Below are 14,175 nucleotides of genomic sequence, written 5' to 3'. Positions count from 1 at the left end.
CCCCAGGGCTGGATGGGTTGATCGTGGAGTTCCTCAGGGCGTTCTGGGACGTCCTGGGGGACGATTACGCACGGGTCCTGGGGGAAAGCCTGGCGACCGGGGAGATGCCCCTCTCGTGGCGCAGGGCGGTAATCGTCCTGCTGCCGAAGAGGGGCGATCTCCGCCTGCTTAAAAACTGGCGTCCGGTCTCCCTCCTCAGCACGGATTATAAGATCTTTGCCCGGGCTATGTCTACTCGCCTGGGCTCCGTGCTGGCCCACATGATCCACCCCGACCAGTCCTACACGGTCCCGGGCCGGTCCATCCAGGACAACATCCACCTGGTCTGGGACCTGGTCCATCTTTCCCAGAGGACTGGTCAGTCGGTCGCCTTTCTCTCCCTCGATCAGGAGAAGGCGTTCGACAGGGTGGATCACGAATACCTTTTCGGGACTCTGCGCGCTTTCGGACTCAGGCCGCATTTCGTGGCCCGGGTCCGACTTTTATACGCCGCCGCAGAGTGTCTAGTCAAAGTTAACGGGTCCTTGATGGCGCCCCTTCGCTTTGGGAGAGGAGTGCGTCAGGGATGCCCCATGTCCGGCCAATTGTATACCATCTGCGTGGAGCCCTTCCTGTGCCTGCTTCGCAGGAGGTTGACGGGATTGGCTCTGCGCGAGCCGGCCATGCGGGTCGTCCTCTCGGCTTATGCCGACGACGTGCTCCTCGCGGTCACAGATCCCGTTGACTTGCGGAAGATGCGCGACTGCCAGCAGACCTTTTCTGCCGCGTCCTCCGCAAGGATCAATTGGGAGAAATGTTCCAGACTCCTGGTGGGTCAGTGGCGGGTGGACTCCCTGCCGGAGGAGATGACACCTTTTGCGTGGAGCACCACGCACCTCCTCTCTCTGGGAGTCCACCTTAGCCCCGCTGAGGAAGCCTGGCCAGCAAACTGGCAGGAGTTGGAGGCGAAAGTCACCGCTCGGCTGGGGCGCTGGACAGGACTGCTCCGAGTGCTTTCCTACAGGGGCCGAGCGTTGGTGATAAACCAACTGGTGGCCTCCATGCTGTGGTACTGGTTGGTCACTTTGGCCCCGCCCCCTGTATTTGCCACCAAGATCCAGAAGAAACTCGTCGATTTCTTCTGGGGCAAGAGGAAACACTGGGTCTCTGCCGTGGTCCTGAGTCTCCCGATCGAGGAGGGCGGTCAGTTGCTGGTGTGCGTCCGCACCCAGGCTGCGACTCTCCGCCTTCGGACCCTGCAGAGATACCTGTACGTCGAGCGTCCTCCCAGATGGTGTGCGCTGGCGACGTATTTTTTCCGCCAGTGTCACTGCCTTCAAGACGACACGCAGCTCCCGGTGGAGTCCGTTAGCCGCGCCTCTCTGAGGGAGTTGCCTGTCTTTTACCGGGATCTTTTCCGAGTCTGGAACATGGTCGCCTCCAGTCAGGGCGCTCCCCCGCTGGCGGAGGAGAGCACCTCGGCTGTCCGGGCGGCCGACTCCGGGGACGGTCCGGCGGGCGGAGGAGTAGCCGAAACCCCCGGGACGCCCCTCACTGCGGGTGGCGAGGGGGCTCGGGAGTGCGGAGCGATCCCAGCCGAGCTGACCCCCGCTCGGCCGGAACTGCTCATCGGACCCAGGCCCCGAAACCCTCCTCGGGAGCCGGTCCCGCACAACCCGAGCCGCCTCTCGGAAATGCCCTCCGTGCCATTCCAATCGGCGCGGAGGGGTTTCCTGTACGGGCTGCTCCTGCACACTCGCCACTTCCTCGCCCTCGTCAGCCGGCCGGACACGCCCTGGCGGTCCGCGTTGCCATCTGGCGGCGAGGGGAAACCCCGATGGAGGTCTCTCTACGCGGGAGTCTTCCCCCTTTACATCGGGGACCTGGGGTGGAGGGTGCTGCACAGAGCAGTCCCGTGCAATAGGCTTTTAAGTAGGTTCACGGACTCCCAGGCCACCTGTACTTTCTGCGGCCTGGACGAGTCCGTGTTCCACATTTATACGGAGTGTGCGAGGTTGCAGCCCCTCTTTGAGTATCTGAAGGGGCTGCTCCTCAAATTCTGGCTGCACTTCAGTCACACGCTCCTGATCTTTGGGCACCCGGTGCGGAGGGGCTTGGGCCGGGAGGGGGATCTCCTAGTCGGTCTGCTCCTGGGCCTGGCCAAGGTGGCAATTCACAGGTCCAGGTTGCGGGCCGTCGGGGGGTCCGTCCTCCCCGATTGCCTGCCCCTCTTCCGCGGTTACGTTCGCGCCTGGGTGTCCCTGGAAAAGGAGCATGCGGTGTCCGCTGGTACGCTTGAGGCCTTCCGCGACTGGTGGGCACCGCAGGGACTGGAGTGCATCGTTGACGCCAAGAATGGCATTTTAATTTGAGTTTTTTATTTATTTATCTGGTTTTAATAAAGTTATTTTAAAAATATAAGTGTGTATATAAAGGGGGCCTGAAGAATAAAGGCCCCCTCGACATAAAAAATATATAAAGGGGGCCTGAGGAATAAAGGCCCCCTCGACATAAAAAATATTTTAAAAAAACAGGTTAGACCGAGATTAAAGCTCACTCTGGAATGCCTCAGCAAACAGATAGTTACAGAAAGAGTTTGATACAGAGTGAATCTCCCTCACAACAGAGTCCCATCAAACATTCACAGGCTAGACAAGCCTGCGTTAGATACAAGGGAAAGCACCTTCTATACAACCTCAGCAAGCACTTCCAGTGCAGGTACTGTTTGGGTCAGATTTGAGCCCAGGTTCCAAAGATGAAGGACCAGTGTTTCAACTAAGGCACCAAACAGTGCCTTTCAACACATGGTGGTTTTACCTCCCGCTCCCTCACCTGCAGCTCTGGGTAGACAAACTCCTACCTTCGGTCCCCATTCTCTGCTTTGAGATGTACTTTTCCAGCTGGGTTCTCAGGGCAATCTCCACACCGTATTTTCCGTGGGTTCCATTATCCACCAGGATAAAGTGGGTATGGTTATGGTCGAGACATGATAATCTGCCCTGGTTTGACTCATCCAAGTAATATTCCACAGGAAACTTTCCCTATTCCATGAAAGCAAAGTATGGTTAGTTATAGGCAACACTGGTAGTGTGATTTTACATCCTGATTGCCTCCAGTTCCTCATTGTACTAGATTGCTGAGGGCCCAGTTCCTGCTGTCCAGTGCCAGATACCAGACACTGGGCCACTGAAGGCCTTGAATTGTCCAACCCTTGTGTCCATGCTGGATGTGTGACCTCACCTCCCAGCTCAAATCCAGCACCAGGCGCTCCTCGAGCTCCTTTTTTGGGGCCACTTTGGATTTTGGGCTTGAAAACAAACTGTTGGTTAATAATAATATGCCACGTTTGATGTCAGACTCAAACTGGTCTTGTACAACTCACCTCGCCACTGACAAAGACCTCTCGGTTGTGCACTATACCCCAGCTGGCAATACCAATTGCAACAATCTGCTTTTCCTTGGAGTTACTGGTCATTTTACAATGTCGCACCGCCTCTCCAACATGTTTCATCACTCCAGCAAAGGAACCTCCTGTGATAATCCACGCCCCTGGGAGAAAAACATGGGGCTGAATGTCAAAGGTCATAATAAAACAGTTAAATGATCAGAACACAGTCATATGATTAAAACACAAGATTGTATAGAATTACATAGTATTTACAGCACAGTGACAGGCCATTTGGTCTAACTGATCTATGCCAGTGTTTAAGAACCACACAAACGCCTTTCCACCCTACTTCATCTCATCCTATCAGCATATCCTTCGATTCCTTTCTCCCTCATGTAGGTTCTACTTTCACCATCAAAACACACAAGGCCCGAAAATGAGAGGGGCAACTTGGCAAAATCATTATTCAGTAAACAGTTTTCCTCTGTACTTCACAATGGTCGGCACACAATTCAATCAGAGGCAACTCACATTTATCATTTAAAAAGAGCAGGAGGATGAAGCATTTAAATAGAACGGGAGCGTGGAGCACAGCACTGATTTATAAAAGACAGCTCATGCTTGACTAATCTAATTGAATTCTTTGATGAAGTAGCAGAAAAGGTTGATGAAGGGAATGCAATGGATGTTGTCTAAATGGATTTTAACAAAGTGTTTGACAAAGTATCACAAAAAAGGCTGGTTAACATAATTGAGGTTCATGGAATAGTGTCAGTTTGGATAAAAAAATTGACTTAAGGACAGAAAACTGAGTAGTGGTAAATGGTTGTTTTTCAGGTGGAGGATGGTAGACAGTGCTGTTCCCCAGCGGTCTGTGCTGGGATCACTGCTTTATATATAAATGACTTGGATATTGGAATACAGAGTAACATTTCAGCATTTGTCAATGATGCCAAACTTGGAGCTGTGGCAAACAGTGAGGATGATACAAATTGCCTGCAATAGGACATAGATAGGCTAGCAGAATGGGCAGACAGTTGGCAGATGGAATTTAATACAGAGAAGTGTGAGGTGATGCATTTTGCCAGAAGGGATATGGAGAGGCAATATAAACTAAATGGCACAGTTCTAAAGAGTGTGCAGGGACAGAGGGATCTGGGGGTTCATATGCATCGATCTTTGAAGGTGGCAGGACATATTGAGAGAGTAATTACATTTGAACATAAGAAATCGAAGCAGGAGTAGGCCATTTGGCCCTTAGGCCTGTTCCGCTATTCAATAAAATCATGGATGATCTGACTGGGGCCTCAACTCCACTTTCCTGCCTGCCCCCTCCCTCCCCCCCCACCCCCCCCCCACCCCACAACCCTTTACTCCCTTGTAGATCAAATATCTGTCGAACTCAGCCTTGAATATATTCAATGACCCAGCCTGCACTGCTTGCTGGGGAAGAGAATTTCAAAGATTAACAACCCTCTGAAAGAAGAAATTCCGCCTCAAGTCAGTCTTAAATGAGAGATCCCTTATTTTGAAACTGTACCTGCCAGTTCCTACAAGGGAACTCTCAGCATTTACCCTGTCAAGTCCCCTCAGAATCTTCCAGGTTTCAATAAGATCACCTCTCATTCTTCTAAACTCCAATGAGTACAGGTCCAACCTGCTCATCCTTTCTTCATAGGCTGCGTTTGCTGACAACGCTACCACTAGGTAGCGCTGCAGTGGCACATGTGCAAATGCAGCCTTTTTATTAAAAGAATCAACATACGAACATATCAATTAGGAGCAGGAGTAGGCCACTTGGCCCCTCGAGCCTGCTCCGCCATTCAATAAGTTCATGGCTGAACTGATTTCTCCATATTACCACCAACCCCCGATAACCTTCCACCCCCTTGCTTATCAAGAAACTATCTACCTCTGCCTTAAAAATATTCAAAGCCTTTTGAGGAAGAGAATTCCAAAGACCCACAACCCTCTGAGAGAAAATATTTCTCCTCATCTCCGTCTTAAATGGGCGACCCCTTATCTTTAAACAGTGACCCCGGTTCTAGATTCTCCCACAAGGGGAAACATCCTTTCCACATCCACCCTGTTAAGACCCCTCAGGATCTTATATGCTTCAATCAAGTCACTTCTTACTCTTCTAAATTCCAGCAGATACAAGCCTAACCTGTCCAATCTTCCCTCATAAGATAGCCCACCCATTCCAGGTATTAGTCTAGTAAATCTTCTTTGAACTGCTTCCAACACATTTAAATCTTTCCTTAAATAAGGAGACCAGTACTGTACACAGTACTCCAGATAAGGTCTCACCAATGCCCTCTATAGCTGAAGCATAACCCCCTACTTTTGTATTCAATTTCCCTCGCGATAAACGATAATATTCTATGAACTTTCCTAATCATGTGTTGTACCTGCATACTAACCTTTTGCGATTCATGCACTAGGACACCCAGATCCCTCTGCATCTCACAGCTCTGCAATCTCTCACCATTTAGATAATATGCTTCTTTTTTATTCTTCCTGACAAAATGGACAACTTTGCATTTTCCCACATGATACTCCACTTGCCAGGTCTTTCCCACTCACTTAATCTATCTATATCCCTTAATAGCCTCATGTCCTCTTCACAACCTACTTTCCTACCTATCTTTGTGTCATCAGCAAATTTAGCAACCATACCTTTGGTCCCTTCAACTAAGTCATTTATATAAATTGTAAAAAGTAGAGGCCCCAGCACAGATCCCTGTGGCACACCACTCGTTACATCTTTCCAACCAGAAAATGACCCATTTCTGCCTACTCTCTGTTCCCTGTTGGCTAACCAATCTTCTATCCATTCCATGCCAATATGTTACCTCCTACACCAGGAGCTTTTATTTTCTGCAATAACCTTTGATGTGGCACCTTTTCAAATATCTTCTGGAAATCTAAGTACAATATATCCACCATTTCTCCTTCATCCACAGCACATGTAACTCCCTCAAAGAACTCCAATAAATTGGTTAAACATGATTTCCCTTTCACAAAACCATGTTGACTCTGTCTGATTACCTTAAATTTTTCTAAATGCCCTGCTACAACATCATTAATAATAGCTTCTAACATTTTCCCTATGCCAGATGTTAAGCTAACTGGCCTGTAGTTTCCTGCTTTCTGTCTCCCTCCCTTTTTGAATAAAGGAGTTACATTCGCTATTTCCAATCTAATGGAACCTTCCCTGAATCTAGGGAATTTTGGAAAATTAAAATAACGCATCAACAATCTCACTAGCCACTTCTTTTAACACCCTAGGATGAGGTCAATCAGGACCCGGGGACTTGCCAGCCCACAGCTCCAACAATTTGTTCAGTCCCACTACCCTGGTGATTGTAATTTTCTTGAGTTCCTCCCTCCCTTCCATTTCCTGATTTACAGCTAATTCTGGGATGTTACTTGTATTCTCTATAGTGAAGACCGATGCAAAATACCTGTTCTCCTTGTTATCCATTATTAATTTCCCAGACTCAATTTCTTTTGGATCAATGTTCACTTTGTTAACTCTTTTCTTATTTCAATATCTATAGAAACTCTTACTGTCTTTATATTTCTATTTCTCTCATACTCTTCCTTATCAATCTTTTCGTCAATCTTTGCTGTTTTTGATATTCTGTCCAATCTTCTGACCTGCCACCCATCTTTGTGCAATTACAGGCTTTTTCTTTAAGTTTGATACTGTCTTTAACTGTTTTAGTTAACCACGGATGGCGGGTCCCACCCCCTTGGAATTTTCATTTCTCATTGGAATGTATCTATTCTGTGTATTCTGAAATATCCCCTAAATGTCTGCCACTGCATCTCTATTGACCTATCCTTTAACCTAATTTGCCAGTTTACTTTAGCTAGCTTTGCTTTCATGCCCTCATTATTGTTCTTATTTAAGTTTAAAATATTGGTCTTGGACCCACTCTTCTCTCCCTCAAACTGAATGTAAAATTTAATCATTTTATGATCGCTGCTAACTAGGGGCACCTTAACTATGAGGCCATTAATTAATCCTATCCTGTTGCACAATACCAGGTCTAGTATAGCCTGCTCTCTGGTTGACTCAGGACGTACTGTTCCAAGAAATTATCCCGAAAATATTCTATGTACTCCACATCTAGACTACTGCTGCCCATCTGATTTTTCCAGTCTATATGTAGGTTAAAGTCCCCCATGATTATCACCATACCTTTCTGACAGGCTGCCATTATTTCCTCCTTTATACCCTGTTCTACAGTATGGTTAATGTTAGGTGGCCTGTACACCACTCCCACAAGTGACTTCTTGCCTTTATGATTTAGAACAAAGAACAAAGAACAGTACAGCACAGGAACAGGCCATTTGGCCCTCCAAGACTGCGCCAATCTTGATGCCTGCCTAAACTAAAACCTTCTGCACTTCCGGGATCCATATCCCTCTATTCCCATCCTATTCATGTATTTGTCAAGATGTCTCTTAAATGTCGTTATGGTACCTGCTTCCACCACCTCCCCCGGCAACAAGTTCCAGGCACTCACCACCCTCTGTGTAAAGAACTTGCCTCGCACATCCCCTCTCACCTTAAACCTATGTCCCCTAGTAACTGACTCTTCCACCCTGGGAAAAAGCTTCTGACTATCCACTCTGTCCATGCCGCTCATAACTTTGTAAACCTCTATCATGTCGCCCCTCCACCTCCATCGTTCCAGTGAAAGCAATCCGAGTTTTTCCAACCTCTCCTCATAGCTAATGCCCTCCAGACCAGGCAACATCCCGGTAAACTTCTTCTGTACCCTCTCCAAAGCCTCCATGTCCTTCTGGTAGTGTGGCGACCAGAATTGCACGCAATATTCTAAGTGTGGCCTAACTAAAGTTCTGTACAGCTGCAGCATGACTTGCCTATTTTTATACTCTATGCCCCGACCGATGAAGGCAAGCATGCCCTATGCCTTCTTGACTACCTTATCCACCTGTGTTGCCACTTTCAGTGACCTGTGGACCTGTACGCCCAGATCTCTCTGCCTGTCAATACTCCTAAGGGTTCTGCCATTTACTGTATACCTCCCACCTGCATTAGACCTTCCAAAATGCATTACCTCACATTTGTCCGCATTAAACTCCATCTGCCATTTCTCCGCCCAAGTCTCCAACCGATCTATATCCTGCTGTATCCTCTGACAATCCTCATCATTATCCGCAACTCCACCAACCTTTGTGTCGTCTGCAAACTTACTAATCAGCCCAGCTACATTTTCCTCCAAATCATTTATATATACTACAAACAGCAAAGGTCCCAGCACTGATCCCTGCGAAACACCACTAGTCACATCCCTCCATTCAGAAAAACACCCATCCACTGTTACCCTCTGTCTTCTATGACCAAGCCAGTTCTATATCCATCTTGCCAGCTCGCCTCTGATCCCATGTGACTTCACCTTTTGTATCAGTCTGCCATGCAGGACCTTGTCAAAGGCTTTACTAATGTTCATATAGATAACATCCACTGCCCTTCCTTCATCAATCATCTTCGTCACTTCCTCAAAAAACTCAATCAAATTAAAGATTTCTCATCTTTATTTTATTTATTTAGAGATACAGCACTGAAACAGGCCCTTTGGCCCACTGAGTCTGCGCCGACCATCAATCACCCATTTTATACTAATCCTACATTAATCCCATATTCCCTACCACATCCCCACAATTCTCCTACCACCTACCTACACTCGGGGTGATTTACAATGGCCAATTTACCTATCAACCTGCAAGTCTTTGGCTGTGGGAGGAAACCGGAGCACCCGGTGGAAACCAACGCGGTCACAGGGAGAACTTGCAAACTCCACACAGGCAGTACCCAGAATCGAACCCAGGTCACTGGAGCTGTGAGCCTGCAGTGCTAGCTACTGCACTACCCTACATCTCTACCCAAACTGCTTCGACATACTGATATCCTGCACTTGGGTCATCCCTCTCTAGTGCACTAATACCATCATTAATTAACAGAGCCACCCCTCCAACTTTTCCTAGCTTCCGGTCCTTCCTAAATGCCATGTACCCTTCAATATTCAGGTCTCAATCTATGTCGTCCTGCAGCCCTGTCTCTGTAATGGCTATCAGATCATACTTATTTATTTCTATTTGCCCTCTCAGTTCATCTGTTTTGTTTCGAATGCTACATGCATTCAGATACAGAGCCTTTAGATTTGTCCTTTGATTATTTTTGTAACCTCTAGCCTTATCTGTTGATTTACTCTTAGATTTGTATGCTCTGTCCCTTCCTGTCATAGTCTGTTTATCATTTCCCGTATTAATACCTTTCTCTCTTACCTTGTCTCTACTCCTTGATTTACCATATCTTCCCAAATTTGATCTCTTGCCCATACTATTCAATTTAAAACCCTCTCTACTTCCCTAGTTCTGTGACTCACTAGAACACAGATTAACAAGGCCATAAAAATGCAAATAAGTACTAGGATTCATTGCGAGAGGAATAGCAGTCAAAAGCAGAGAGGTTATGTTAAACTTATCTCAAGCCCCTTGGTTAGACAATTAGAGTATTGTGCCCAATTCTGCTCCACGTATTACAAAAAGGACATAGAGGCACTGGGAAAAGTGCAACAAAGATCCACAAAGATGGTACCAGAACTGAGAGGTTATAAACATCAAGAAAGATTGAACTTTTTTCTCTAGGAAAGGTTGAGGGGTGGCCTGATAAAGGTCTTTAAAATTATGAAGATAGGGTCGACGTAGAAAAGATGTTTCTACTTGTGGTGGAATCTAAAACTAGAGGCTAAACTGTTAAGTTAGTCACTAATAAATCCAACAAGGTATTCAGGAGAAATATCTTTACTTAGAGAGTGGTGAGACTATGAAAGTAGCTACCACATGGAGAAGTTGAGGTGAATAGATTAGATGCATTTAAGGGGAAGCTAGATAGGTACCTGATGGAATAAGGAAAAATGTGGTGATTGGGTGAAATAAAGTAGAGCAGGAGGAGGCTTGTGCAGTGCATAAACAAGTTGGGCCAAATGGCCTCTTTCTGTGCTGCAAATTCTATGTAATTCTATACAGCATTGAAGAATGCTGCTTCCATCATACCTGTCGATTGAGCCACTTTAATTAGGCCTCTGCGGAACATGAATCTCAGGCTTGGCTTCAGATGAAAGTTCTTTGCGCCTCCGGTTACGGAAATGAGAAGATGTGGAGGATTTAGTCCCCAGTACTTGGTCATGAGATGGTACAGTGTCGCTGGAGGAGTATCAGTTGAGACTCGGACATACTAGAAATAACAGCCAAGAACAAAAGTCATTAGTTACTCGGGTTGCCAACTCTGGTTGCTTGTATTCCAGGAGGATTCATCAAATGACCTGCTGCCACCAACCGCCATGCCTCCAACGTCCCACCATTGGTCACTCAGCACATCCATTACCATGGCCCACCAAGGCCAACTGGACAGTAAGCAGGCTGTTTGTTGGATGATTGTGACTCTCAGACAAATAGCCTTTATTTTTCAACTCCAATATTTTTATAATTAATGAACAAAAGGATTCAACAAAAATTGTTAGAAGGCTGAGGAGAGGCAATATAAACTAAATGGTACAATTTTAAAAGGGGTGCAGCCTTGGGGGGGGTTGACGTACGGAAATTTTTGAAGGTAGCAAAATGCTCTTTACAAAGCACACAGGATCCTTGGTTTTATAAACAGAGGCAGAGTATAAAAGAAGGAAACCCAGAAACCTTTGAGAAATACATAAGAATTGAAAAGATAGTCAAAGGAAGGGTGAGCTCATTATGGACTAATTTGGAGATCTTCATGTGACGGCAGAGGGTGTGGCTGAGGTATCTGGCTTCATTAGAGAAGAGGATGCTGCCATTGTAGCAGTAAAGGAGGAGGTAGTCATGATATTCGACAAGGTAAAAATGGATAAAGAGGAGATACTTAAAAGGATACGAAAGCAAAATACTGCAGATGCTGGAAATCTGAAATGAAAACAAAAAATGCTGGAAATACTCAGCAGGTCTGACAGGTCACAGACATGAAACATTAACTCTGCTTCTCTCTCCACAGATGCTGCCAGACCTGCTGAGTATTTCTAGCATTTTCTGTTTTCATTTCATACTTAAACGGATGACAGTCAGCTGATTCAACAGCAACATTCAAAAAAAAAGCATTGGTTAAATACTTGAAGGCAATAAATTTACAGGGCTATGGGCAAAGAGCAGGGGAATGGGATTAATTGAACAGCTCTATCAAACAGCTGGCATAGGTGTTCTGTGCTGTATCATTCTATGATTATGCTAAACTTTTTTAAAAAGGCCTTTTGGAAATGGGAGGGCAGCAGTGAGGAAGTTGGGGGCATTGGAGTACGGGGTACCCAGAAGTCGGGGATCCTCCACACGTTGCGAAATTTTAACTCCACAGTGTGTATGTGGCATCAGTGTCAGGTTCCCTGTCTGGAAGCCAGCCTGATTGACTGGTTTGTCTGCCAGTGGGATCAGGAGCAGTCCAGGTGAGGGAAGGTAACTCTGCGTCCCAGGGGGGATGAGGATTGATCCGCTTCTGGAAGGGGGGTCAGTCCAGGAAGGGGAGGGGGAAGGCAATCCCTTGGAGAGTAGGGTATTGATCCTGGTGTGGGGGGGATGTGTGCTGGAGGCCTCAGTGGGGGAAGGTCTGGGTGGGAATTCAAAGACCTAGGGCGAATGTAGTTCATAGTTTTGGAGAGGGAGCGGAGGCCTGTGGGAGGGAGGCAGTATGAGGCCTGGGAGAGAGAGGTCAGAGGCCTGTGGTGAGAGATCGCAAACATCTCAGGGAAGGACAGGGGAAGTGTCAGATTGCGGAGGGTTGGCAAAACAGGCACACTGCATCCGGCAGGTAAGTGGAAAGGCACTTACTCCCTGGATCCGACATTCCTCACCGGGGTTTCCCGATGCTTGAGAAACCCAGCTGTCACAGTCAAATTCCTAAATGCTAAATAGCAATGAAGTTTGCAGTCTCATTATAATATCTGAAGTGCCTTGGAGCAGGTTGGTCATCCAACCCCACTGCCCCCCATTTCCCACTGTCCTGTCTCTGTTAAAAGTTTTAACTCTGAGAAAGGCCAACTTTTACTAAGCTGAGATGTGATTTAGCAAAAGTGGACTGGAAACAGCTAGCTGAAGGTAAATCAGTGTCAGAGCAGTGGGAGGTATTCAAGGAGGAGACAGAGAGGGTTCAGAACAAATATGCTCCCACAAAGGAAAAGAGTGGAACTTGCTAACGTAGACTGCCCTGGATATCATAGAGCATGCAGAGTCGGATAAGGCAAAAAAAGAAAGCTAATATCAAATGCTGAGAGCTCAATATAGCAGAAAGCCAAGAGGAGTATAGAAAATGCAGGGGTGAAATTAAAAAGGAAATTAGGAAAGCAAAGAGAGGGAACAGCATGAAAAATATTACTAAGTAAAGTAAAGGAAAACCCAAAGATGTTTGATAAATATCTAAAGAGCAAGAGGATAACTAAGGAAAGGTCTATTAGAAACTAAAAAAGTAACTTGTGTGTGGAGGTGGAAGGCTTGGGCGTGGTTCTGAATGAATACTTCGCATCTGTCTTCACAAAAGAGGGGTAGATACAGACATTGTAGTTAAAGAGCAGGAGTGTTAAATATTGGATGGGATAAACATGATGAGAGAAGTAATATTAAGGAGTTTAGCATCTTTGAAAGTGGATAAATCGCCAGCCCTGGCTGCAAGGGAAGCAAAGCGGGAAATAAAGGAGGAAGGGATAGACTGAGTTAATACAGGTCAGTCAGCCTCACCTCAGTGGTGGGCAAATTATTGGAAAAATTCTGAGGGACAGAATAAATCATCATTTATATCATCATGGACTGGCAGAATGGGGTGAAAGAGTGGAGGCTAAGACAGCGCAGTGCAAGTTTTGATAGTGGGTCAAGAAGTGACTCTTGTGTAAGGAAGCGAACACATACTGAATAAAGAGCTTCCGATAAAGTGCAAGGGAGATCTTCTAGCAGTGGTTCTGAAAGACATCAAAGTGCTAATAGAGGCCTTAGTTTGAACAGATTCCACAATGAAAGAAAGGCTAAAGAGCAGACTCAGAGTAGAACTAGAAGTAGAAGTCCTCATGACTGTGCCATTTTAGTGGATGTTATTAATATTGAGGATCAACCAATAAGAGAAGAAAACATAAGGATTAGAGAGTTGGAGAGAGTTTGGTGTTAATGCTGAGGTATCAGATGGGGACAGGCAGCCTTGTCACATAAATGGATTTTTACTGAAAAAGTCCTTCCCGATGGAACTGAAAAGGCTAAAGCAAGGCTAGTCGTGAGGGTTTTGAAGAGCGACTGGGTGATATCGATGTTAGAGTGGACTCTCCCACAGCTGGAAAAGTAATCTTGAAAATCTTTTTAGCTCTTTTGCCCACATATTCACCGGAGCATAGATCATAGAACATAGAACATTACAGCGCAGTACAGGCCCTTCAGCCCTCGATGTTGCGCCGACCTGTGAAACCATCTGACCTACACTATTCCATTTTCATCCATATGTCTATCCAATGACCACTTAAATGCCCTTAAAGTTGGCGAGTCTACTACTGCTGCAGGCAGTGCGTTCCACGCCCCTACTACTCTCTGAGTAAAGAAACTACCTCTGACATCTGTCCTATATCTATCACCCCTTAACTTAAAGCTATGTCCCCTCGTGTTTGCCATCACCATCCGAGGAAAAAGGCTCTCACTATCCACCCTGTCCAACCCTCTGATTATCTTATATGTCTCTATTAAGTCACCTCTTCTCCTCCTTCTCTCTAACGAAA

At 46.3% G+C, this 14,175-nt stretch overlaps 1 protein-coding gene across 7 annotated transcripts in view; it reads right to left on the bottom strand.

The window, feature by feature from the left end:
- trpm2 (transient receptor potential cation channel, subfamily M, member 2) overlaps positions 1-14,175 on the bottom strand; it is a 347,573-nt gene that overhangs the window by 233,814 nt on the left and 99,584 nt on the right. For all 7 annotated transcript variants that reach the window (XM_068036234.1, XM_068036230.1, XM_068036236.1 and 4 more), the window contains exons 5-7: positions 10,463-10,643; positions 3,362-3,528; positions 2,840-3,020 (exon numbers count right to left, since the gene is read on the bottom strand). In XM_068036234.1, coding sequence (XP_067892335.1) covers positions 2,840-3,020; positions 3,362-3,528; positions 10,463-10,643 — 529 coding nt within the window. The remainder of the gene's footprint in view (positions 1-2,839; positions 3,021-3,361; positions 3,529-10,462; positions 10,644-14,175) is intronic.

Source organism: Heterodontus francisci, chromosome 7, assembly GCF_036365525.1.
Source record: "Heterodontus francisci isolate sHetFra1 chromosome 7, sHetFra1.hap1, whole genome shotgun sequence".
Taxonomy (NCBI): Eukaryota; Metazoa; Chordata; class Chondrichthyes; order Heterodontiformes; family Heterodontidae; genus Heterodontus; species Heterodontus francisci.
This window is presented reverse-complemented; position numbering and strand designations above follow the sequence as displayed.